Raw genomic sequence first — 23,608 nt, forward strand, 5'->3', positions numbered from 1 at the left:
CTTCACAGCAAACTCCTTCTTCCTCCCAAAGCCAAGTAGCGCAGAAAACCCCACTCCTCTGCCAGCCATGGTGATCTCTTCTTTCTCTGGCTCCAACTCCTTCCGAGATTCCTCTTCCTCCTCTTCTCCCTCTTCTTCTTCTTCCCTTTCCGCCCCCTCTATCGACTCCATCCCGGAGAGTCGGGAGCCGATGCCGGAGTGGGACCCAACTGCAGCATATGAAGCGCTGGCTCCTCTGCACTGGGATGCGGAGGAGTTCGACTTCGGGACTGTCTCCGAGGAGGACGAGCCCGAAACTGAAGGAGAGGAAGACCTCCAGTTCCTGTTCCAAGAGGAACTGGAGAACAGCGAAGACGACGGCTTCTCTTGGGAGGGAGCCGACCCCTCCGAAGAGATCGACTCCTCCTCCAGCGACGACACGGCGGCAGGAGGAAACCCCCACCAATTCCTCAAAGCCCCCACGGAGGGAAGCGAAGAAGGAAGCAGCAGCGGCGGACGAAGCAGCAGCAGTGCCGATGACGACGACAATAGTGGCAGCGACGACAACGATGACGACGGCGGAGACGCATCGGCGCGTAGCCCCAAGCCCCGTAGGCACTCAGATACCTACGATTAGTAGATGTAGGTAACATCGTAGGGGTAGGATCATAAAGCCGAAGGATTAATTCCTTCGTAACAATCGGCTTTTCTTTGTAAGAAACCTTTCCTTTTTAATGAAATCGACTTCCTTTAATTACTGTGTGCTCGTTTACTTTCCAAAAAGCCGATGGCAACGCATCAGGCTTCTATAAATATCCAAAAGCCGACGAAATTCAAACTAGAAGCAACCCGCATAAGAGTAGAGTATCACTTCCACCTTGAACCGAACTTGAAACAAGCTCTCAAATCCGAGCGTAATTCGAAAACCTAGCTCTACAAATTCGAGCAAGAACTCTTCAAGCATCCGGAATTCGAATCAGAGCCCACAGCAACCAAACCCCAAGTCAACGGATCTGAACCATGGCAGACTCTACAGCTCATACGACAAATTCTGCAATCGGTGATGCGGCAATCTGCAACCTGAAGGTAATATTCGGCCTAATCCTTTAGCTTCCCTCAGCTTATTAAGTCTCTGAAACACTAACCCCTGAAACATGACACCATATGCATACTTCTGAATTTCTGAACTTCAGTTGTCAGACATCCTTCTGCCGCATCCCTCCAATCCAAAATCTTTATGTCTTGGCCCACGAACCTATGAAAATCCCATAGATTTGATCTCTTGTGAAGCAAATAGGATCCCTTTCATGAGTCAAAACATCGATTTGAACCTCTGAGCCGACTGCTTAAGAGCCTAGCCCAACCCTCCTGAGAGCTGGATTACATGGTATAGCAGAGTAGCAAAAGCTTATATGCCCTTGTGGCAGGATTTGAACATAGCTGATGCACTTAGCTTATCATTATCTCCTCTTGACAAAGATGAGAATATTCTGAAAACCATCGGCTATTTCTGGTCTGATGCTCTGAACTGTTTCCTCTTTGGTCATGGACCCATGACTCCCACTCTGCTAGATGTCACCATGATCACTGGCCTAGATATTGGATCTCCTAATCCAGCTACCCACAAAATGGCAGAAGTCCCCTTTAAACTTTCTTCCAAGGTTAACTGCACAAACTGGGGCACTTACATGAATCAGCACATGAAAACAAAATGTCTAGTGACTGAAAAGGAACACACAGCCTTCTTAAATCTTTGGCTAGAGCACTTCATCTTCTGTGGCCCTTCTTTAGCTCCAACTAAGAACTATCTTCCCTTGGCCTATCACCTGGCCCATGCCAATCACATCGGCCTAGGCAAACTTTTTCTTGGAGAAACCTACAGATATCTCCATTTGATGACATCTAACTTGCTTAACCAAAAGAAACTGAGAACCGGAGGTCCTTGGTGGTTTATTCAGTTGTGGGCACAACTGTACTTTCAGCACCAAATTCCGAACTTCCAAGGCCTAACCACGAACTCTTTTCCTAATGAGAGTGGCAAACCAATTAGATGTACTAGCTATGGCCAAGCTTTATTTAGTCTTCCTGGCAGTAAACTGAATTCAGTAGATGCAGCAAACTGGTTCAAAATCTTTTACAAGGGACTGGATAATCCACTCTATTTCCCATTCACTGAATCTGAATCTTTTGAAAACCCAACTGTCTTCAGATTAGATAACTTTACCGATGACAACAGCACTCGGCATTTATACTCTTTAATGATCCGACCTGGCTTCCTTCCTGTTGGCATTAGCACCTCTAATAGAATTATCAAGCCAGGTTATGAATCTTACCAACCAGTCATAGCAGCTCAGCAATTCGGCCTAGGACAGGTCCCTCCCCACTTCCATATTCACCACTTGGTGGAGAGTAGAGCCGATCTGCCTGATGGCCTCACCAGTTCAAGATGCTACAGCATGTTCGATGATCTCCACATTCCAATACCAGCCGATATATCCTTTAATCCTTCATCAATCGATTTTAGCACATGGTGGGGAATGTGGAAAACAAATATATTCAGGAAAGCTCTAGGTCCTCGACTGCAGCAAATTGATCCTGAATATGTAATCCCCAAGGAAGAGGTACCGAATCTATGCACTTTATCCCTTCTGAGTACTCTATCCTTCCACTTGTCTAATTCTTGCTCACCCTGTTTGCAGCAACAAGATGGTCCAGAACCTATGACCAGCAACGGGGAGCCATTCCACTTTCTTCCAACTGCCCCTGATGTACTCTTCTGCAAAGGATTGCCATCAATGAAGAAAGTGATAATGACCATTCAGCCAGACTTACTTCAGTCGGCTTCCAAACGAAGACAAGCTTCTGCAATTGTTGCCCCCCGAGTTTTAACCAAAAAAAAGAAGATGATCACGAGGCGCGTTATCAAGAAACCAGCACCAGCTTCCCCGAGTCCATCAGAGTCCAACACCAACCAGGCAACTCATCTTTCTAAAACTTCTTCTTTATAGCATACACACATACTCTGGTTGACTGTAATTCTATTTTCAGGATGCAACTGAAGACATCCTTGAAACTGACATTTCAAATGCTCTAACGGATGTACATGACGATCAGGCTAATACAGCCGAAGCCCCTGTTGTCACCTCCAATCCAACCGGATCAGCCACATCAGAGCCGATCATCACTTCCTGTTCAGAACAGGTAACATTATAGAAACCAATTCTGAACCAACCGATAGCTTCATAAATGCATCATGCTATTAGCTTCAGATATGTCCACAGGGCTTTGACATTTCAAGTTTGCATTCCTTTGACCCGGTATCAATGGGTCTGACTGCCCCTGGAGCAAAAACACCACCTTTGCAGCAATCGGCTAATTTGGCACATCAGCTTCATCTCATCAAGGATCTACTATCTGCTCCACTCACTGCTCTAGTTGGTGATTCCAGCGAGATAAAAACATCTTCGAGCAAATAGAATCCCAACTCCCGGAGCCATTGCAAATCAAGCTTTGGCCAGCCAGCAATCTTCCATTCTTCCGGGTAGAAGTGAATAAAGCACAACAAAGAATAGAAGCATGTCGCTCTCAAGCTTCTCTGAAAGCTGACATTGCTCAAAAGTGCAAGGCCCTCAACTAGAAGAAGGCAACTCTAGATATCAAAGCTGACGTGTCTGCCAACATGAACCGACTCGACCTCCTGAAGAAAGAACTGGTAGAACTCAAAGAAAAGGTTCGTACCACCAAGAAACTCATCCAGGCCGAGGAAACTTCCATCGCAAACTCCAAACAAGAAACCCAGGAAATGGCCGAGCAGATACAAGCGGAGTTTGCAGAGATAAGCACCTTGAGTCGGCAGATAGTAACAGGCAATGACAAGGATGACGAAGCAATCATAGCACGAGCAGACGCCGTCCGCACAGAAGCCATCCATGTCATAGAAGAATTCCTGAACCAATAGATAGGCTCAAGAAACAATTAGTGTTGCCCGTTAACCTGAAACTCATAACTGTTTAAAACATCTTAAGTCGATGGTCGCACATCGGCTATCTTGCTTCTCATATGTATTTTTACTAGCCAACTCAACGTGTTGGCCTTCTCTTTCATTTTTTTTACTGGCCAACTCAACGTGTTGGCCTTTCTCTTTTTTTTTACCGGCCAACTCAACGTGTTGGCCTTTCTCTCTTTTTTTTACTGGCCAACTCAACGTGTTGGCCTGTCATGATTTTTTTTACTAGCCAACTCAATGTGTTGGCCTGTCATGATTTTTTTTTACTGGCCAACTCAACGTGTTTGCCTATTACACTGCAGCCAGATGGATCTCATCGGCTTTCGTCACTCGCTTTCCCACATGCTCGGGAAATACTTCTTGAGGTGTTGGCCATTGACAACGACAGGAAACTTGGCTCCGTCCAATTCCTCGAGCATGTATGCATTCCCAGGCAAAACCTGATCAACCTTGTACAGCCCGTGCCAAGTTGGGGACCACTTGCCATACTTTTTATCTTTAGTTCCCAATGGCAATACTGCCTCCCAAACCAAGTCTCCAACCTGGAAATTCTTTGGCTTGACCTTCTTGTTGTACGCACGAGCAACTTTAGCCTTATTTTCCTTGATCTTCTCCAGCGACCAAAGCCTTAGCTCTGTCAGATCCTCCACATTATCGTTCATCAAGGCTACATACTGTTCAGCAGATAGATCATTCTGAAACTCAACACGCCTTGATCCGGCCGTGATTTCCCATGGTAACACAGCGTCTTGGCCGTAGACTAAATGGTACGGCGATGTCTTGGTGGACCCATGACATGAAATACGATACGCCCACAAAGCTTCTGACAACACCTCATGCCAGCGCCTAGGATATTCATCGATCTTTCTCTTTATGAGCTTGATGAGGCTCTGGTTGGATGCTTCAGTCTGTCCATTAGCTTGGGCATAATATGGAGATGATCTGATCAGCTTAATCCCCATGTCATCGGCAAAATTCCTGAATTCCTCTGATATAAAGACCGATCCTCCATCGGTCGTAATGGTCTGAGGGATCCCAAATCTGTAAATGATGTGCTCTTTGACAAAGCTGATCACATCTCTTGACGCTACTAATCTCATGGGCACTGCTTCTACCCACTTTGTGAAATAATCTATAGCAGCTAAAACCCACTGATGACCCTTGCTAGACGACGGGTTGATCTGACCAATCTTGTCCATGGCCCAACCTCTAAATGGCCACGGTTTGACGATAGGATTCATTACTGATGCTGCCACTATCTGAATTTTGCCAAACCTCTAACATGCCTGACACCCTTTGTAATATTTGAAGCAATCTTCAAGCATAGTGGGCCAGTAATAACCCGATCGCCTAATCAGCCACTTCATCTTATGAGCCGATTGATGAGTACCGCAGGCTCCTTCATGAACCTCATGCAAGAGCCGATTTGACTCTGAAGGTCCCAGACATTTAAGCAGTAGTCCTTCCAAGGTCCTATAGAACATGTCATCCCCTATCAGAACGTACTTCATGGCCTTGAGTCTTATCCTTCTGGATGCCCCCCGAGCCGAATCCTTCAAGTAATTGAAGATATCGGCTCTCCAGTCTCCGGGTTCTAGAAACTGAACTTCTACATCGACTCCATCGGCTGTTTCCTTGTACCCAGAAGCCATCTGTGCTAAATCATTAGCTTCATTGTTCAGAGTTCTTCGTATCCAGTGGAAATTGATGTACCTGAATCGTGACATCAACTCACAGCACTGCATCCAGATCGGAAAAAGAGCCTCGCTCTCACATCTATATTCTTCCGTGAGCTGAGAGATCACCAGCTTCGAATCTCCAAATATTTCCACCGCTTCTGCACCAGCTTCGAGGAGTAGTTCCATCCCTTTGCGTACGGCTTCATATTCCACCAAATTATTGGTGCATAGGGCAGTCATCCTGATGGAAAAAGAGTAAGTCACCCCTCGAGGTGACACCAATAGAATTCCCACACCGCATCCATCATCACAAGCCGATCCGTCAAAAAACATAGCCCAAACACGAATAAATAGTGCAGTAATATCAGTGCTGATCCTGTCTGCAACCAGATCCGCCAGTGCCTGTCCTTTGACTGCTTTTGCAGGCTGGTATCGAATATCGAACTCCGATAATGCAAACATCCATTTTCCAAGCCGGCCTTTCAGGACAGGAGCCGATAGCATATGCTTTATGACATCCGATTTGCATATGACAATTGTTTCCGCCGAGAGCAAAATATGACGAAGCTTTGTACACGTAAAGAATAAGCAAAGGCAAAGCTTCTCGATTTCAGGGTACCTAGTTTCAGCATCTAACATGCGCCTGCTGAGGTAGAAAACCACCCTCTCCTGGCCGTCGTGCTTCTGGATTAACACCGAAGCAATGGAAGTGTCACCCACGGATAGGTACACATAGAACGGCCTATCTTGCTGAGGAGGAACCAACACTGGAGCTTTGATAAATATTCTTTAATTTCATCGAAAGCTTGCTGCTGTTCTGCCCCCCAGCGAAACTCATCATCGGATTTGATCTTCACTAAACCCATGAACGGTTCGATGCGCCTAGACAGATTAGAAATAAATCGTCTGACAAAGTTAATTTTACGATGAGCTTCTGCAACTCTTTCTTTGTGGTAGGTGGCTTCATCGTCTTCACAGCTTCTTGACTCTTCAAGCCGATCTCGATTCCCCGTTCATGCACCAGGAATCCCAAAAATTGACCAGCCGATAAGCCAAAAGCACACTTCTTCGGGTTCATTTTGAGCCCAAACCTTCGAGTCCGCTCCAAAACTTGACGCAGATCTTCTAGGTGCCCCCCCAGCTGATTTGGATTTGACCACGACATCATCAATATAAATTTCTACCAGTTTGCCGATGAGATCGTGAAAAATGTAATTCATGGCACGTTGGTACGTTGCACCGGCATTTTTCAGTCCAAAGGTCATAACCAAATATTCGAACAAGCCGACTGCGCCTGGTACTCTGAATGCGGTCTGGTTCACGTCTTCTGGGGCCATGAAGATCTAGTTGTAGCCAGCATTACCGTCCATAAAACTCATCATTTTGTGGCCGGCAGCTGCATTGATCAATGTCTCTGCAACAGGCATCGGGTATTCGTCCTTTGGCGTCGCCCTGTTGAGATCTCTAAAATCGACGCAGACACGCCATCGGACATCCTTCTTTTGCACCGGTACCACGCTGGAGATCCATTCTGCATACCGGCACGGCCTGATGAACCTGGCATCCAACATCTTCTCCACCTCTTTCTTGACTTATTCTAGGACTTCGACCTTCATCTGACGTGCTCGTTGCTGAAACGGCCGAAACCCTTTCTTAAGCGGGATCCGATGCTCAACGATGCTTCTGTCTAGACCGGGCATCTCGGTGTAGTCCCATGCTCTTTCAGCAGTGCAATCATCTCCTTACGCAAGACCGGATCCAACTTCTTGCTGATAAATGTCGGCCGTGGCTTATCCCCAGGACCGATGTCAACTTCTTCCAAATCATCAGCTAACGTGAACCCGTATCCTAGCTTGCCGTCGTCTGAAAAACCAGCTGCGAATGCAGGCGAGTCCTCGTTATCCTCAAGATCAGCGGCAAACACAGGGAGCTGACAAGAAAAATTATTTGGCCAATCGCATGGGCTGGCCGTTTCTATACTTCCATCATCATTCGAAACCAAATATTCAATGATTGGCCACCTGTCAGAGTAGGCCACTGTATGTACATGATGTAACAATTCCGACCCCAAACAGGATTTTTCTATTTTTTGGGGCCGGTCGCTGGGACCGGCCTCTCTATCTCTATTACACCCCGTAGCATGCCAGGATGCGTTTACTCTGTGAGGCCAGTGGATAAGACCAGCCTCAGTCCATTTTTTGTCGCTTCGATCCGATCACAATCTTCTAGGGCGATCCCTGAGATCGGCTCTTGTCCTTCTGCGTCCCAGGCATTCATATCTGCAAGCGAGACTTCGCTGGAATCGTCAGCAGGGACCACTTCCACTTCATCGCCATCCCATTGGACGAGATACTGATGCATTGTGGAAGGGATACAGCAGTTGGCGTGAATCCAATCCCTCCCAAGCAGTACCATGTATGTACTCTTGCTGTTGACGATGAAGAACGAAGTCGGGATCGTCTTGCGACCCACTGTCAGCTCCACATTAAGAACCCCCATTGCCTCTGATGGTTGTCCGTTGAAGTCATTGAGCATCACATTGGTCTTGATTAGGTCGGCAGAAGAACGCCCCAACCGGCGCAGCACTGAATATGGCATCAGGTTGACTGCAGCACCGGTGTCAACCAGCATCCTGTTAACGGGTTTACCGTTGATGAAGCCCTTGAGATACAGCCCCTTCAAATGTTTGTAGATTTTTTCCTTTGTCTTCTCAAAGATGATCTGCTGGGGACCAAGATCCAACTGTGCAACAGGCAAATCCTCCGGTTGAGATGCACGGAACTCTGATGGGAGCACGAACACCATGTTCACATCAGCCGATGGCTTCTCATCGGCTTTTGCCTGCTTGAGGCGCCACTGTTTCCTTGGAGGGCGCCTTTCCACCCTTCGCGGGGTGCCTGACCTGTTCCGCGAGATCCGGACGTGCCTTCCTCAGCACGTCGAGGTACCTTGCTTCTGCCTCTTCTAGATTGCGCCAGTGCTGCACTCTGCGCTTCTGTGAGCGATTAAGCCCGTCAGGGCACCACCGTGGGTGATGGAACCTGTCTTCTTCTTTTGGCTCTGAATCACCCTTGGTCGGCCGCTCAACATGATCATCGTGATGCACTTTAGGACCCAAGCGCCGGAACACCGAAGTATCGCCTGACTGGCGTGTCCGAGGCCTGCACCCCAGACAATCATCTATAGTGGGCAATCGGCTCATGCCGGAATTCCAGCAGTACCTAAAGAACGGGCAATGCCAGTGGTCACGTACAGCCTGGCACCTTCCCAGCGTCCTCCCTGTGCGGTACTCGTACTCCTCTTCTTCCGATTGATATCGGCGACGCAGCTTGTGCTGATATTCATACTTTTCCAGAAGCCGATCGGAAGCAGGAAGCTGATTACGGATGTGACGCACTTGCTCTTCAGTAATATGCTGTCGCCCTAGCTCATTTTGATCTTGGGACCGTTTGCTAGAAACGGCCTCTCTCCTTTGCTCGTCACGACGACGTACAGGCCCCGCCATGTTGATCTGGAATGAAAAATTCTGGCTCGTAGGAGTGAAGTCTGACAACTCTACCACGTTGGCTTGTGGGAAGGGCTTCGTGTTGACCTTCATCATGTGTTGAGCCAGAATTAATCGGCCTTGCTCAATAGCCGATTGGATCTGATGACGCAGTTCCTTGAATTCACCTGTGGCATGAGTGAACGAATGATGCCATTTACAGTATAGCCTCCCCTGCAGCTCTTGTGCGGTTGGCAGCTTGTGATTCTCTGGGAGCTTCAGCTGTTTTTCTTTGAGTAGCAGATCAAATATCTGCTCTGCTTTGGCTACGTCGAAGTCGAAGCCCTTCACAAGCCCCTGCTGTTTGATCCATTTGCACGGGACGAGGTTTGCCCCCCTAGTTCACTCTGCCACGACCACTTCTTGCTCCTCGCCAGAGTCATCAGATTCATCCTCTTGGGCCATGTTCACATGGCGCTTGAACTTGTCCTGGTACAGCTCAGGATGGTAAAGCTCGTACGCTGCCAGCTTTTGCACCAGGTGCGCCAGAGATGCAAACTCCAACTGGAAAGCCATATCCTTGATCGGCTTAGCTAGTCCCAGAACTGCCAGATCGACTGCCTCCTTCTCCATGATGTGTGATGAGTAGCATCGATTCTTGACCTCTCTGAAGCACTATATGTATTCTGACACAGTCTCTCCTCGCTTCTGCCTGACTTGGGTGAGGTCGGCAATCCCAGCTTCAGCAGCCTCTGAGTGATACTGGGTATGGAACTGGTCTTCCAGCTGCCTCCAAGTTCGAATCGAATCTGGAGCCAATGACGCGTACCATCCAAAAGCTGGGCCTGTAAGAGATTGGCCGAAGAACCGGACCCTCAGCGGATCCGATACTGAGATCATCCCAAGCTGCGTTAAGTATTGGCTCACATGCTCAATGGAGCTGGCTCCTCCTGACCCGTTGAACTTGGTGAACTCAGGGAGCCGATACTTTGGTGGCAATGGGATCAAGTCGTAGTCACTTGGATATGGCTTGGAATAGCTGACCGCTTTTCTCTTGGGCAGGATGCCAAACTGGTCTCTCAGTATTGCACTGATCTACTCCACACTAAGAACTCCTGGGGCCGATGGCTCAGCAGTCGGCCTAGTAGCGTACTTTGCCAGCCACGCTTGTTTCTCCTGGGTTCACCAACTGCACGGAGCGTGTTGGATTGACGTTGTTAGGGATGTATGCGCACGTGTAGCCGTGCGGGATCTCCTTGGGTGGCTCGGTGAGGAACTGGCCTTCTCCAGGATCACCGTCGATCTTGTGGACGACATAGATCGGCGAATTCTGCTGTATTGCTGCCGCGAGCGAGTAGGACACTGGCGGCTTGGTTTGCAATGCAGCTTCCCCCCTGTGACTCCCAAGAGTTGGTCCCGACGGGGAGTACTGGCTCTTGATTACCTCCTGGACAACGCGATGTGCCACGCGCTCAAGCTCGTTCACCAGGCTTTCTGAGTGCCGATGGAGCGTGTGAGCCACCATGTAGTTCATCTCCTAGCGTAGAGCCCTGGTGCGTTCCTCTGAAGGCACGGACAGATCAACGTTGTCGAGAGCGCCTTCTGGTGAGAACCCCTTCCACCTGATGCCATGGTTGCGGGTCCTCTCAAAAGAGCCGATGAGATCGGCTTCGAACTGAGCTTTGCCCTCATCGTATTTTTCCTTGTGTTCCAGAGTCAATTCTTCATACGTGACAGGTTTGGTGACCGGCAGAACCGATGCTTGATCCTGAGCTCCTGCCATCTCTGCGGTGGGCGTTGTTGTTGATGAAGGTCCCACCGGGCGTGCCAGAATGTGTTGTCGGTCGAAACCCACAGGCGAGCAGCGACAGGCAACACGAAGAGCCGGGAGGTCGCCGGGGCGCTGGCAGGAACTGCTCCCTCGTCGACGGCCCGCAATTCCAGCACACGCCGCGGCTTGTGAAGACGCAGGGCGTGCCACCTGACCTATACCCGATCAGGAAGGTGCGGACGTGCTTGCAATGATTTGCCTGCATACACAAACACGTGGAAACATAAGTCCGAGCCGTGGTCGGCTCCCCGGGACGACTCTTGCATCGGCTTTAAAGAGCCGATCGAGTCCCGGTGTCAGATTGGATCTGTATTTATCCGGATATTGATAAATAAAGCAAATAAGTGTAAAGCTGCTTCAATTAAATTTAATTAATCTAGCCCACGATGGTAAAAGCTTCACTGCTAGATCGGAACGTCCTACACGTGACTGGGCCTAATGAATGTAACAGATAACTAAACCATAACCCAAAACAGAGGCCTAAGAACTAGCAGGAGCCGATTCCCGGAACAATTCCCCGTTAAGACCAGAGCAAAGCATCTAATACATCACCGGATCATCCAATCCGTTTGTAAGGCCTAACCTAGCAGATATTACGCCAACTCTTAAGAATAAGAGCAAACCATAACAGATTAGATCTACCAGACATAAAAGAAGCAGGGTGTTGCCTTTACGTGACTAACTCTATGCAACAAGAGCTAGTATAAGATGATGACATGATCGCATAAAGACAACATGATATTCGTAGATGATAAGCAATAAAGCACAACGGATCTACTAAAAGCCATGCTACGAACATCGAGATAACTAGTATTACTCGCCATCAAAAATGCTTCAGTACGAGTAATACCAAGATAAAGGCAAGAACAACGCTGCCCGGATCACAAGAAGTGATCATGGCAGCATGACGCTTACTTGGATGAAACCCTAGAATTAGGGGTGGCGATGCGCCGAGAGTTGTTGTTTTGCGAGACGTGATGACGTTCCTCTCTTCATGAATAACATAGGGTACATATTTAGTCCGGAGACTTGGGAAACAATCTAAACTAATCTTGTCCCGATCGGACTCTATCTCTAATCTTAAACTAAATCTAAAGATATATGGCCCATGTGGCCCAAACGCTTACGCAGGAGCCGATTCACAAGCCTTCTTCAATCTCCTGCTTCAAGCCCATCATGCTTTCAGCCCATAAATTAATCCTGTTAATTTATGGCGATAACAATCTCCCGTTCCACCGCCTCCTGCTTGCTGCCGTCGTTGTCCCGGAGCGCCGCCGTCCCCCGCCACCAGAGGATGCGCCGACCGAGCTCCGCCGCCCCACTGCGCCGCCAGTCCCGAGGTCTGCCATCCCCGAGCGCCGCCCTGAGCTCTGCCGTCCCCGAGCGCCGCCCAGAGCTCCGCCGCCCCACCGCGCCGTCGTCCCCGATCTCCGCCGCCCGAGCCCCCACCCCGAACGCCGACGTCGTCCCTCCTCCCCTCTCGCGCCTGTCGTCCACCGCCGTGCCGCTTGCGCCGTCGTCGTCCTCGACCTCCGCCTCGCCCGTGCGCCACCCCGAGCTGCATTAGGTGAAAACCGCACCGACCGTGGGCCGTTGCCAGCCCGGCCCCCAAACCCTAAATTTTGTGCAAATTTTAGTGAGTTAGGTGTTAATTTTATTTATTATATATTAAGTAGAATTCAATTATTAGAATTATGTGCAAATTTTGTGCAAATATTATTAGAATTCAATTTTGGATATATTATTAGAATTCAATTATAGATATATTAGTAGAATTCAATTATGGAAATATTATTTGAATTCAATATTGGATATATTATTAGAATTTAATTATGGAAATATTATTAGAATTCAATTTTGGATATATTATTAGAATTCAATTTTGGATATATTATTAGCGACAAATTATGGATATATTATGAGAGAATTTAGAGAGAAATAGAGAAGGAAATATAGAATTAGAGAGAATTTCTATTATGATGTATTCATTATTTAATTATGTTATTCGAAGACTTTAATTTATCATGTATTTATTATTTTTTTATGTCATTCAAAGAGTTCAATTTATCATGTATTTATTCTTTAATTATGTCATTCAAATATTTTAATTTATCATGTATTTATTATTTAATTATGTCATTTATATTACTTCTCAAGCTCGCAAACTCGCGCTAACACACAAACATTTCCGATAGTTTTCGATCGTTACCGATCCCGACCGAATCATTTCCGATAGTTTCCGATCATTACCGATACCGACCGAATCGTTTCCGATAGTTTCCTATCGTTACCGATACCGACCGAATCATTTCCGATAGTTTCCGATCGTTACTGATACCGACCGAATCGTTTCCGATAGTTTCCGATCGTTACCGATCTAAATAAGGGTTTTATTTGTATTCATATTTTAGTTTCGAGTGACCCGCGACACACAGACGCGGAAGACGAACAGTTCCTGTTGGATATGATTGGCGAAGGTTAAGGAGATGTCGTTGAACAAGCTGATGATGGCAGCAATACCGACATATATTTGAATATGTCCGGTGTTGGAATTGAGCCACCATCTATTCAGGATGACGCTGCTGCTGAACAAAGTGCTAATGTACATATCACAACTATACTTATTTGTAGTGACAATCATATTTTCATCTGAATCTATATGAATACTATGAATATTTTTTTATAGCCGTCTGGATCATCGTCGCAGCAGAAAAAGACGAAGCAAGGCCCAACAAAAAAACTGGAAGGGCGGTTCATTATAACGGAAGTTAGTCCAGATGGCGACCGATCGCTCCAGAAGCTGCCGCCAAAAAATTCATAAGACAATCTAGTTGTATTGTCAGGGACCACATCCCGATCAGCTTCAGGCTCTGGAAAGCTTCAAATCTAAGCGAGGAACGGGATGCGGTACCCGAAAGAGAAAAAGAATAGTGCTGGCGGGAGTTTAAGAAAAACTTCACGGTTCCAGCTGAATCCGAAGAGATATGCAAGCGCTGGACCCTGAGTAAGATGGCCGAACAGCTGCAATCATTCAAGAAAATTTTGACGAAGAAATATATCAAGACCGGGACCACACCCGTATTTACTCACGAGCTCGAAAAGCTCAGGGGTCACTGGGATGCATTTGTGGAATACAAGTCTTCCGAGCTTGGGCTTCAGAAGATGCAGAAGGCCAAAGACAACGCCTCGAAGAAAGTGTACCATCACACTCTAGGCCAAGGAGGCTACAAGCTTGCAATACCCAAATGGGAGAAGATGGAGCAGGATCTGCTTGATAGAGGCATCCAACCTGCAACCATGAACTGGCCTAAAAGGTCAAGGACCTGGTTTTATGGTCACGGGGGAAGCTTGGACCCATTGACTGGTGACTGCATCTATGGGCCAAACATCCAGCGAGCAGCCCAGAGACTACAGGAAGCCATACAAGAAGCGGCCGAGGGAACATTACAGCCGGATAGAGAGAGGGACGACCTGACTTACGCCCTTGGAAATCCAGAGCATCCGGGCCGCACAAGAGGCAAAGGCGTGGTTCCGTGGAAGTATGGGTTCAGGGATTACATTGAATCATATAGAAACCGGCAAAGAAGAAAGAATGATGAGCGGGAGCACTTGCGAAGGCTAGAGGAACGGCTCATGTCACACGATCAAAGACTGGAGGAAGAGGTTCAACGCCAAGTGGCCATAGTAATGAGCCAGCAACAGCAAGCGCAAACGGTGCCTCCAGAGCCTAATGTCGTAGCCGATCATCTGTCTCAGCGGAAAAGCAGCTGCGCTTCCACAGACGTCGCCGTCGCCGAGCCAACGGGGATCCAGGCCGCAGTTGAAGCGACGGCCCTGCAGCGATTTCCAGTGGATGAGATCACCCAGCGGACACCTTGTGACCTGCAGACTGCCGTTAAGAACTTAATGTTTACTGTTGCGTACGGTACCACCATGCCAACCCAACCAGGCGACGTGTACCACGGGCAGCAAATTCCTCCAGGATACACAAGAGTTGGCGTGGAGCAGGTGTGCCAGGGTTGGGAGATGCTCGAGCTTGATATTCCTGGAGGCGATGTGGAGAGGACACTAGCAGAAGCCATTCATGGCTACATCCTATGGGATAAGCACTACATTGTCCTAAAGTCGGATGATCAAACACCAAGACCGGCATCTCAGCATGCCTCTCCAAGGCCGGCATCTCCGCAAAACTCCCCAAGGGCAGCACTGTCTCGGCAAGGTTCACCGGTACATTCTCCATCACCATCATCTCATGCGCCGATGAACACTCAAGCATCACCGTCGCCTCCAAGGTCACCCCCTCAGCCGCCGGCAAAGAAGCAGAAACGGCCGCCGGCAAAGAAGGTAGCTGCACCGGCTAAGGAGCCTCCAAAGAAGAAGGAAAAGGAGAAAAAACCAAGGAGGCTCCTATTAAACCCTGGGACATGAGCCTTGAAGAATGTGATCGGATAACTCAAGAAAGAGTTAAAGAGCACTTCAAGCCGAAGCCGAAGCCGGAGCACGAGAAAGTGATAAATCCAATAGATTTGAAATTTTTTAAGGGAATGTGCGAAGCAAATAAGAGAAAATTCATTCCGAGAGACCCCCCTTCAGACTATGAACGCACAATTATCAAAACTACTGAGAAAAAGAAGAGACAATCAAAGTCGTCGTCGTCCGACGTTCCACAGCTCGGAGCCCAAAAGAAACAATCAATAGAGCCTCTCGTAGTGGGACAGACGACGTAAGAACAAGACTTTGTTAGATTTTTGAAAGAATCAAACCTGACGGCGGCTCAGATTGCAGGGAGAGAAGATATTCCAAAGGCCGATGTGGTCGTCAAATGGACGTATGAGATCGGCAAATCTCTTGTACCTCCCGAAGTAGTGTCCGTGCTTCCAATGCAAATGTATAAGCTGCACCAGCACTACATGCGTGCGATGGCCGATTGCATCTTCATGCAGGGCGCAAAGATTAAAGATGATGATTTCTTACGGGGGGACCATTATATAGATAAACTGGGAAGAAATTTACCAACTATTCCATCAGGAGGCCCTCGACATCTCTATGCTCGGCTTGTGGGTTTTGTAAGTATTTTACTCTCCTTACGTATTGTTTTACATGATCTCAACATACTGATCTCTTGATTTATTCGGTATCATGTAGAATGGAGATACAAACTTGCAGGAGAAAGGGATACTCTCACCTCGGCTTCATCGACCCAATTACTTGTAATTGGAGGATTCTACACGACACTGCCGATGAGCTATACCAAAACTTGTTCAAGTACATAAGCGTTCATCACAACAAGCAAATGATATTGTTTCCTTACAACTTTGCGTGAGTGATTCCTTCCTTCTAACTCTTTCTATTCTGTAATCGAATTGTTTAAACCTTAACTACCAAGAACTGCCTCCGTATAATCTTGCAGTGAACACTGGGTCCTAATTGTCATAATTCCCGAGAAGAGCCTGCTCGTGGTTATGGACTCATTGAGGAGACCTCCAGAACAATACGAAAATCATCTTAACATGATGAAAAAGTAATTCTACCACTACTCCGTCGATGACCGATAATTTGAATCACTTTGTTACTTGACTATAATTGTTCTAATCATGCACAGGATTTGGAAACAATTTGCTAAAAATCATCCAGGCAAATTTGACAAGGAATTGAAGATCAAGAAAGATTTTGCGGTACGCACTTGGATGATTCGTTGCACGATTCAATAGTTTTATTATATATTCATGTAAATACCTGATAATTTCTTCTCTCTTAAAGTGTATGAGGCAGAAACAAGGCACTAATTTATGCGCATATTATGCGAGAACATCCATGGTCTGGTAGGTCCTCCAAAGGGCTGGACAGATTGGGAGGAGGAAGTAAGTAAAAAACTTGTTAATATTTGAACTCGTATTTTAATGAGTCGATATTGATTATCCCCTTTTTCCATAGGTCGAGGAGATGTGCGATAAACTCATACCAGAGGAAAAGATTATGGCGATTCAAGAACAATTGTCCGGATTTATTGTTGAGCAAGTCCTCGATCCAAAAGGCGAATTCTACTATGATGGACTATCTAATATTGACAATCGCAGCAAATATGATAATATACGTGTGTATATGTAATAAAGAATGAATATACCTATGTAAATATATATGTGTGTGTATGTATTAAATTTCTATTTATGAGTATGTATGTATTATATATATAAGCACTCCAATAATATATATATGTGTCTATATATATATAATATTGGTCCTAGACATTTTCATATGTAAAGGAATTAATTTATATATGAAAACTATCTAGGACAAATATTATATAAGTAACTATATATATATATATATATATATATATATATTAGTGGAGATCATACACACTGAATTCCAATACATAAGTTTAATTGGAATGCAAAAGTATAATTGATTAGAAAAAGAATTAAGAAAAGGAAAACATAAAAAAACGGGACTTTTTGTCCCGGTTGGTAACACCAACCGGGACAAAAGGGTGCGCCAGCCACGTGGGTGCTGGCAGCACCTTTTGTCCCGGTTGGTGTTACCAACCGGGACAAAAGGTCCTATTTTGTCCCGGTTGCCAGACCCGGGACAAAAGGGCACCCCCTTTTGTCCCAGACTGGCGTTACCGGTTGGGAAACCGGGACAACAGGGGTTTCCCAACCGGGACAAATCAACGTTTTTGTAGTAGTGAAACTCTAGTGCCAAGAAACAAGACCAATCGGCCCCGCAGAGATCGTCACCGAAAAACCATTGTTCATCTTCTTCACATAGCAATCACCGAGAGAGAGTGTGAGGGTGGGTGATCTTTTTGTTCCGAGCAAGTCCCAACATGCTCCACCTGGGATTTGCTCACCGATTCGGATCAGATGGTGATGATTTTGTCAAGCAAAAGCTTTGGATCACTACTACAGAATAGGCCTTTGATCCAAGCCATTTGTCCCGGCTGCCTTCGGACCCGGGACCAAAAGTGGCTTTTGTCCCGGGTCCAACGGCTAGCCGGGAGGGCGGGGGAGACAAGGGCCTTTGGTCCCGGTTGGAGGCACCAACCGGGACAAAAGGACCCCCTTTTGTCCCGGTTGGTGGCTCCAACCCGGACTAAAGGGGTCTTTTGTCCCGGTTGGTGGCTCCAACCGAGACCGAAGGGTCCTTCACGTGTTAGTTTAATAGGAATGCATTCATTCTAAAGTCACATCTGGTGTGTAGGTGGGGTGGTAAAGAAACTACACGCGAGGCAAGACATCTCGGGTTCGAGTTCTGGGTTGCACAGAATATTTTTTACGTTACACATGGCCTTTAGTCCCGGTTATTTCACCCGGGACTAAAGGGTTCGGGCCTTTTGTCCCGTCTTCATTGTCCCGGTTCCTAAACTGGGATGAAAGGGGGGTTTGGAACTGGGACAAAAGCATGTTTCTGTAGTAGTGGATGAAAGCTCAACTTGATTATTTTGTTGGGTCAACAACATCAGCGTTGTGTTTTCCTTTCTCGAGGCGTTGTTGTAGTCCTTTCTGCAAAGATTAGCATTCCTCGGGTGAAAACCTAACTCCGACTTATCGGATGGGTGGCGATGGCATTATCAACGTTCTTCTTGGAGACATCGTCCTAGAGGTTCTCTGTGCCAGTATTCATTGCCGAGACGAAGTTTATTTATGTGGTTTCTAAGTGAAAAGGTTTGGCAAGCTACAAATATTTCATACATCAAGTTTCTAGGTAGACCAGAGATGTGTGGAGTTGGTGCTGCGTAAAGACATTGTGAGGTTGAGACATGGATGAAGAATTGAAGCTTAATCATTGCTGATGATCGGCCCCAATCTTTATGATGCTTGCTCTCCTTACGTATAATGGTTGGCCCTAAACATCATCATGCTCCTCGGTTCCTATTCTCCCCTCATTATCAATTTATCATGGCCTCGCATGAGTAAAGCTTGTTGTGAAACTGATGACTGGGAACCTGCACGAGTACCACACAGTCCAGATCCGAGTGAAACTGGCTTCCTCTAAGGAGGAATTCGTAAAACCATCGATGTGGCTACCTGCTTCAGCTTGAGAATCTTGCAGGTGTGTTCAGTTGAGGAGTAAAACTTCATGGTGAGCTCGTCAATGGCAGTGGAGGAGAGTGAGTAGGGTAGAAGATGGTGGTAAAAATAGTGTTAGGATTCTAGGAGTTGGTTGTTGAGCCAGTCCAGGAGCAGCAGTATAGGAGGCACCGGATGAGGAGGCTTCATAAGAAGTTGCTAACCACTTCTAGGTTTTAGGATTTTAGGAATCATAAACTTGTCCATTGTTACCTTTGGAGTTTAGCCGTTCTTGACACTAAAATTTGCACATGAGTACTGCATGCTTTTGAATAGAAGAAAAAACATAAAATACACGAGCTATCCCTATTGTTTGTTCAAGAGTGTCACCTAATTTTTTCTCAAAAAAAGAGTCACCTAAATGTCTCAACTTTCTATTTGCGGATCTAGATTTTCCTTATGAAGTGGTCAACTTTAGGTACAGAACTCTATTCAGTAGTGTCCATATATCTTCCTACTTGGCATCTAGGAGGCATCCACATGTCAGCTAATTTTTTCCATAACAGTGTTCACCATACATGACATACAATGAAAGACAAATAAAAAGTTCCATTGTTGCCAGCACATGTGTCATCTTGACCATTATTCTCTCTTGGCATTTAGGACAAGAGCTCTAAGTTGGACGTGAAGGATGGAGAGATATTACCACGTTGGCAAGGCACATATAGGCAAGCATACACCAATTAATACTATTAACTACTATGGATCGAATCATTGCAAACGTCTTGTAGGCATTACTGCCGGTTCGTAATATGAACGGCAGGCATCACTGCCAGGTTGTAATATGAACCGGTAGTGATGCCCGCACCACCCTCTAAGTATTTTCCTCTTCCTCTGGGTACTTCTCTTCTTATTTCTCTCCTCTCCTTATCTCCCCACACCACCTCTCCCCTCCCCCGCCCTCTCCCCTATTTCTCTCTCCCCCGCTGCTCCTCTCCGGCCCGGCGCACCTTACCTTCCCTCCTTACCTCCCCCGCCACTCCTCCCCTCCCCTCTCTCTGCCGCCCCTCCTCCCTGCCGCGGCAACACGTGGAGCCACAGTGCGGTGGCGTGTGGGGCCACAGCACGAGGAGCCGTGGTGTGCGGCGTGGGAGGCGGCATGCGATGTGAGGAGCCACAGGGCAGCGGCGGGTGCCTTTTTTTAACAAGCATCACCACAGGTTCTAGAGCCAGCAGTGATGGACCGCCCCATCACTGCCAATCTTGGTCCAACGATGATCCAAATAGGTGGTGATAGGATTTTGGAACCTGCGGGGATGACCCCTCGTATTAGTGATTGGACCACTGCACATGACATAATTAACAAGTTTAGGCATCTAAATCTGTAAATTAACAGTTTGGAAGCTAGGTGAGAACCCTTGCTGGACAAGTTGGAAGCTCGCCGTTGCACTCCTCACCAAATAGCAAGTTTTTTGGGGGGCAAAATAACAAGTTCTAGAACCAGATTTTACAAGGTCCAGAACACCCACAGAAAACAGAAATCTTCTGCGGGCCACTCCTTTCCATTTCTGTTTCTTGAATAAACCCGTACGTATTTTCCACTGACGCTATTCCTGCTAAAATATCTCATCTCTATTCTCTACTCGAGACAGCCACATCCCCCTCTTCCACTAATACGAAACCATCAACAATTAAAACCTGTCCGGACTGTCGCCGTTGGGTCGTCGTCATCTCCGGTTGATCGGTTGCGTCTCCGAGTAGGCCCCGCGGTACTCCCCCGACGACTGCTCAAACTCCCCGGTGTACTGCTCGGAGGCGAAGGCGGTGAGGCGGAGCTGCTGGATGGCGGCCGCCTCCTGCCCGGAGTCGTGGTAGTTCCGGCTCTGCCCCACCTTCACCCCGTTGCTCAGGTCCGACATGCTCCCTTCGTCGTCCAGCGCCCTCATCACCTGGTGATCGACGACGAGGACACCCCTATTATTTCATGGGGGATCGTCGGAGGACATGTTCGTTCGTCGTCGTCTTTCCCGATGCAAAGATCGACCTCACTATTGCCTGCTTATGTGTTCGAAGTCCTCTAAAAAAAGGTTCATTCCTCTAATAATTACCTGCACCATCCGCGGGCGCTTGGGAGCCGAGTGGCGGACGCACGCGGCCGCGGCCTCCACCATCACGATCATCTCGCCCCGGTTGTAGGCGCCCTCGAGCCGGGGGTCGACCACCGCGTCGAGGTCGCCCGTCTCGACGGCGTCCACGAGGACCGGCCGTGCCTGTCATGGCCAAGCAAAGCTTCAGACTTGAGAGCAAGCTGCGATTGCAAGCGCTGCTGGTTCGCGGGTGAGCGAGAGGGAATAATTCAGTCTCTACCCATTCGACGAGGCTCTCCTCCCCTGGGCGCGTCTGGTCGACGGGCTTCCGTCCGGTGATGAGCTCCAGCAGCACGACGCCGAAGGAGAACACGTCCGACCGGTCCGTCAGCTTCCCGCTCGACGCGTACTCCGGGGCAAGGTACCTGCAGAACTTGCATTTACTGAGCTCCAATGCGCAAGTACCTTCCCATGTACAGCAGGATGATCAACAAATTGTAAACGTAGACGCACCCAAACGTCCCCATGATGCGAGTGGAGACATGCGTGTGCGTGTCGTTGGAGAGCTTGGCCAGCCCGAAATCTGCAACCTGCATGACGGACACGGCACCGTCAGGTCAGGCACCAAACATTCCCAACATCTAAAATGCACGTGCTCTGAAGCTAGCTGCTGAACCCTCGTCGATGAGTCAGCAGAGTCATGCCTGTGCTTCGAAGGAATAATCGAGCAGAATGTTGGCGGACTTGATGTCCCTGTGGATGATCCTAGGGTGACCTGGAAAGTAAGCAAGGAAAATTTCGAACATGAGCGTTTCATTCATGTCGCCTGTGCTTCGAAGGAATATAATGATCCGAGTCGTCAATTGTTAATAACTCGTCCCAAAACTAGCTAAAACATATCGTTCGCGAGAAAAGTTAATAAAACATACAATCTTCGTGCAGGTACGCCAATCCCTTTGCGGCGCCAATGGCGATCTTGAGCCTTGTTGGCCAGTCCATCACCGGCATGCCGCGACCTGCACCAACAAGACAACGCATCAATTATTCATCATCCATCAGCTGGATGTGTATGCATGTCCAAGAGAGTTTGTATGTACTAGTGTTTCCTAGCTAGAGTATGTACATACTGTGGAGATGGTGCTCCAGGGTGCCGTTGGGGACGAACTCGTAGATGAGCATCCGGTGGTGCTGCGCGATGCAGTAGCCGACGAGGGAGACGAGGTGGCGGTGGTGCACGCGGCTGATGATCTCCACCTCCGCCTGGAACTCGCGCTCCCCCTGCCCGCTGCCGGCCTTGAGCTGCTTCACGGCCACGCACTTGCCGTCGGCCAGCCACCCCTTGTACACGCACCCGAACCCGCCCTCGCCGATCACGTTGTCCCGGGAGAAGTTGCTCGTGATGCTCGTCAGCTCCTCGTAGCTGAAGGACGACTTGGACCCCGGCGGCTCCATGCTGCCGGACTGGTACTCCGGCCCCGGCGACGGCGAGAAGCCTGCCGATGCTCCCGGGTAGAAGCCGCCCGACGGGTTGGAGACGCCGAACTGACCCGACGGCGGCAAGCTGTTGTTGCCGTCTGCAGCCGCCGGGAATGTATGTGCACATTGCTTGCAATGGTTACGAATGAACTAACTACTTCCAATTAATGGCATAATTAGTATATGGTATATATGATGCTGGCTCGAGGTTACCGTTGTGATAAACTAGTCCATCCGTCGTCTTCTTCTTCCTCCTCCTCGTGATGAAGAAAACGGCGAGCATGGCAAACATCAAACCGGTGATCGCCGCACCGGCAATGGCCGCAGCTACATGGCTAGTGCCTACTCCTGATGAGCCTGAAGATGACCGGGATGAACTGCCGGCGGTGCTACCGTTGGTTCCTTGTGACGAAGGCAGGTTGTTAGACGTTAGGGTGCCAACGGCGGCACCAGGTGCAATGGATACTGGAGTATTATTTGACGAGACAGGGACAGGAATTATGACAACTGATTGGTTCGTCGGCGGTGGAGGCGACGGCGATGATGATGAAGAAGATGGTGGACTACGTGGAGGTTGGGAACTTGATTGATCATCGTTGCTCTCCTGTGGCGGCGACGGAGGAGATTCTCTTGACGACGACGACCTGCCGGATGGGTTGGGAGGGGTCTGCTGATTGGAGGATGAAGATGGAGGTTGCGGAGGTGAGGAGCCCTCTGACCGCTGCGGAGGCGATGGCGACGATGATGACCTGCCTGGAGGTGGTGAAGAGTTTGAATTGTCACCGTTGTTTCGAGAAGATTCGGAAGGTGGAGTTGGTGGTGGTGAAGACTTTGAATTGCCGCTGCTCCAAGATGGAGAAGGCGGCGGGCTTGGTGATTGTTCTGATGATGGCGGAGGCGAAGAATGCGATGGTGGAGGGCTTCCTGAGGGTGAAGGAGGGCTAGAGGACGACGAATCTTCTGAATCTGAGGGTGGTGTTGATCTTGAGCTTGAAGATGGAGGTGGGCTAGACCACCCCTTCGAATCAGAGGATGAGCTAGAGCCTGAGTCTGA

The 23,608-nt window shown here is 48.2% G+C and overlaps 1 protein-coding gene across 1 annotated transcript; it reads right to left on the reverse strand.

Annotated features, from left to right (window-relative positions):
* Window positions 1-20,639: 20,639 nt before the first annotated feature.
* LOC120670673 (proline-rich receptor-like protein kinase PERK12) lies at window positions 20,640-22,611 on the reverse strand. Its single transcript, XM_039950829.1, has 7 exons — window positions 22,206-22,611; window positions 22,008-22,094; window positions 21,783-21,853; window positions 21,592-21,668; window positions 21,359-21,503; window positions 21,100-21,261; window positions 20,640-20,940 (listed from the first exon to the last, which is right to left on the reverse strand). Exons 1-7 carry the CDS (start codon window positions 22,528-22,530, stop codon window positions 20,719-20,721), a joined length of 1,089 nt encoding a protein of 362 aa, XP_039806763.1. The 5' UTR covers window positions 22,531-22,611; the 3' UTR covers window positions 20,640-20,718.
* Window positions 22,612-23,608: the final 997 nt, after the last annotated feature.

The sequence above is a fragment of the Panicum virgatum genome, chromosome 4N (genome assembly GCF_016808335.1).
Source record: "Panicum virgatum strain AP13 chromosome 4N, P.virgatum_v5, whole genome shotgun sequence".
Lineage (NCBI taxonomy): Eukaryota > Viridiplantae > Streptophyta > Magnoliopsida > Poales > Poaceae > Panicum > Panicum virgatum.